This window comes from Eimeria maxima, genomic scaffold (assembly GCF_000499605.1).
Source record: "Eimeria maxima Weybridge genomic scaffold, Emw_scaff571, whole genome shotgun sequence".
NCBI classification, from domain to species: domain Eukaryota; phylum Apicomplexa; class Conoidasida; order Eucoccidiorida; family Eimeriidae; genus Eimeria; species Eimeria maxima.
Window position 1 is genome coordinate 8,509 of NW_013563899.1, and position 2,500 is coordinate 11,008.

General features: G+C 35.6%; 1 protein-coding gene across 1 annotated transcript in view; it reads right to left on the reverse strand.

Annotated features, from left to right (window-relative positions):
* Positions 1-762: 762 nt before the first annotated feature.
* EMWEY_00037760 (hypothetical protein, conserved) overlaps positions 763-2,500 on the reverse strand; it is a gene marked incomplete at both ends in the record, with an annotated part of 4,145 nt that continues 2,407 nt past the window's right edge. Inside the window, 2 exons of the mRNA XM_013478669.1 lie at positions 763-862; positions 1,949-2,448. Coding sequence (XP_013334123.1) covers positions 763-862; positions 1,949-2,448 — 600 coding nt within the window. The remainder of the gene's footprint in view (positions 863-1,948; positions 2,449-2,500) is intronic.

Genomic DNA, 2,500 nt, shown 5'->3' on the forward strand with positions numbered 1-2,500 from the left:
AAAAAAAAAGGGCAAAAAAAAAAAAAAATCTAACAATTAAATAAATAAAATAAATAAATAAAATTATTTATTTATTTATTTATTTATTTATTTATTTATTTATTTATAATTTTTTTCTTTTTTTATGCCTTTTTGGTGTAAGATTAACACCTAATATTTTTTGTATAATTTCTTGACATCTTATTGATGGTCTTTTCTCCTCATTCTCTATTTGACGAATAAATACAGCTAAAAAAAAAAAAAGAATAAATAAATAAATAAATAAATTAATTAATTAATTAATTAGTCTATTTATTTATTTATTTATTTATTTATTTATTTATTTATTTATTTTATTTAATTAGTTACATGTAAGACTTTTCTCCTCATTCTCTATTTCACGAATAAATACAGCTAATAAAAAAGAATAAATAAATAAATAAATAAATAGACTAATTAATTAATTAATTAATTAATTAATTAATTAATTAATTGTTTAATTAATAGGTCTTATTTTATCATTATCTATTTGACGAATAAATACAGCAAAAAGGAAAAAAAAAAAGACAATTAAATTACCAAGTACAAAAGGAATAAAAAAGAAGAAAAAAGAAAAAAGAGGCAAAATAAATATAAAATAAAAATAAAAAAAGGTAATAAAAGGGATAAAAAAGAATAAAAAAGAAAATAAAAGGAATAAAAGAGAAAAAAAAAAAAAAAAAGAATAAAAAAACCTAAACCCTAAACCCTAAACCCTAAACCCTAAACCCTAAACCCTAAACCCTAGGAATTACCTCCATTAGGTATATCTTTAGTTTCTTCTGGTGGAAGATTTGCCTTTAAAAAATTTCCGACGGTCGCTGCCCGTAAATGTTTAGACCACCTATACGTAAACCCTAAACCCTAAACCCTAAACCCTAGAGGGTAGATGATAGAGGATAAAGGGGAGAGGGTTTATGATGGATGGGGTTAGAGGGATGGAGAGAGAAAGAGCAAAAACCCTTGGTGGTGTTAGAGGGATGCAGATAAACCCTAAACCCTAAACCCTAGATGATGTTATAGAGGTGTACAGTGCTGTATACACAAACCCTAAACCCTAAACCCTTGATAGGATATTGTAGGCGCCTCCGTCTTGACCCCTCTTAGTGGTGTTAAGGGATTAGGGTTTAGGGTTTAGGGTTTAGGGTTTACCTAGGAAAGAAGAGTGCCTGTCCTAAGGAAGGAAAGAATTGGGATCTAAACCCTTTATTAACTCGCTGTTTTTCGTGTGAAGTGTTTAGGGTTTAGTGTTTAGGGTTTAGGGTTTAGGGTTTAGGGTTTACCTAGCAAAAAAGAGTGCCTGTCCTAAGGAAGGAAAGAATTGGGGTCTAAACCCTTTATTAACCCTTTCTTGTCCTCTTCCTCCTATTCGTAAATGTACAGTACTAAATACCCGCTGAGATATGCGGGACGTTAATGACCTTCTTGCCATCGAGGGTTTAGGGTTTAGGGTTTAGGGTTTAGGGTGTATAGGCAGGTGGGTCGGACGAGCGACAACTCGCCAACACCACCACCTTGAGGGGGGAAGAAGAAGGAAGAAAGAAAAAAGAAAATAATAAATTAAATTAAATTAAATTAAATTAATAAATAAATAAATAAAATTAAATAAATAAATAAATAAATATATATGATGAATTAATTGCTGCATGCATGCATGCAGCAGACACAGGAGCTGTCGATCATCAAAGAAGACTGCTACTAAACCCTAAACCCTAAACCCTAAACCCTAAACCCTTAAAAACCCTAAACCCTTAAAAACCCTAAACCCTAAACCCTAATCCTTAATTAAGGGTTAATGCTTTTAAGGTGGTGTGCGATGCGTCGAGGGTTTAGGGTTTATTAATTGTAGGGTTTAGGGTTTAGGGTTTATATTAGGGTTTAGGGATACAGCAGCAGCAGCAGCAAGAGAATAGAAGCAAAAGATATAAACCCTAATGATGTTGCTGCTGTTGCTGCTGCTGCTCCCTGCAGCAGCAGCTTAACTTTTTGTCTTGGTTTATGGGGTATTTCTTGCTGCTGCTGCTGCTGCTGCTGCTGCTGCTCTTCTTCTTCCTCTTCCTCCTGTTCTTCTGCAGCAGCAACAGTTACTGGTGCACCTGCTGCTGCTGCTGCAGCAGCATGCTGCTGCTGCTGCTGCTGCAGTTGCTGCTCCTGCTGCTGAATAAGGAGTTGCTGATGTTGATGTACCTGCTGAAGTAATGCTGCTTGCTGCTGCTGCTGCTGCTGCTGCTGATCTTCTTGCTGCTGCTTAATTCTTTCTGCATAAGCAATAGCTATTTGCTTCCTTTGCTGCTCCTGCAGCAGCTCAGGCTTCTCCTGCTGCTGCAGCACAGCAGCAACAGCCTCTAGCTGCTCATTTGCTGCTGCTGCATGCGCAGATAAATGTTCTCTTATACCCGCCTTTACGCCTATACGCTTAGGGCAAGATACCTGCAGCAGCAGCAACAGCAGCAGCAGCAGCAACAGCAGCAGCAGCAACAAC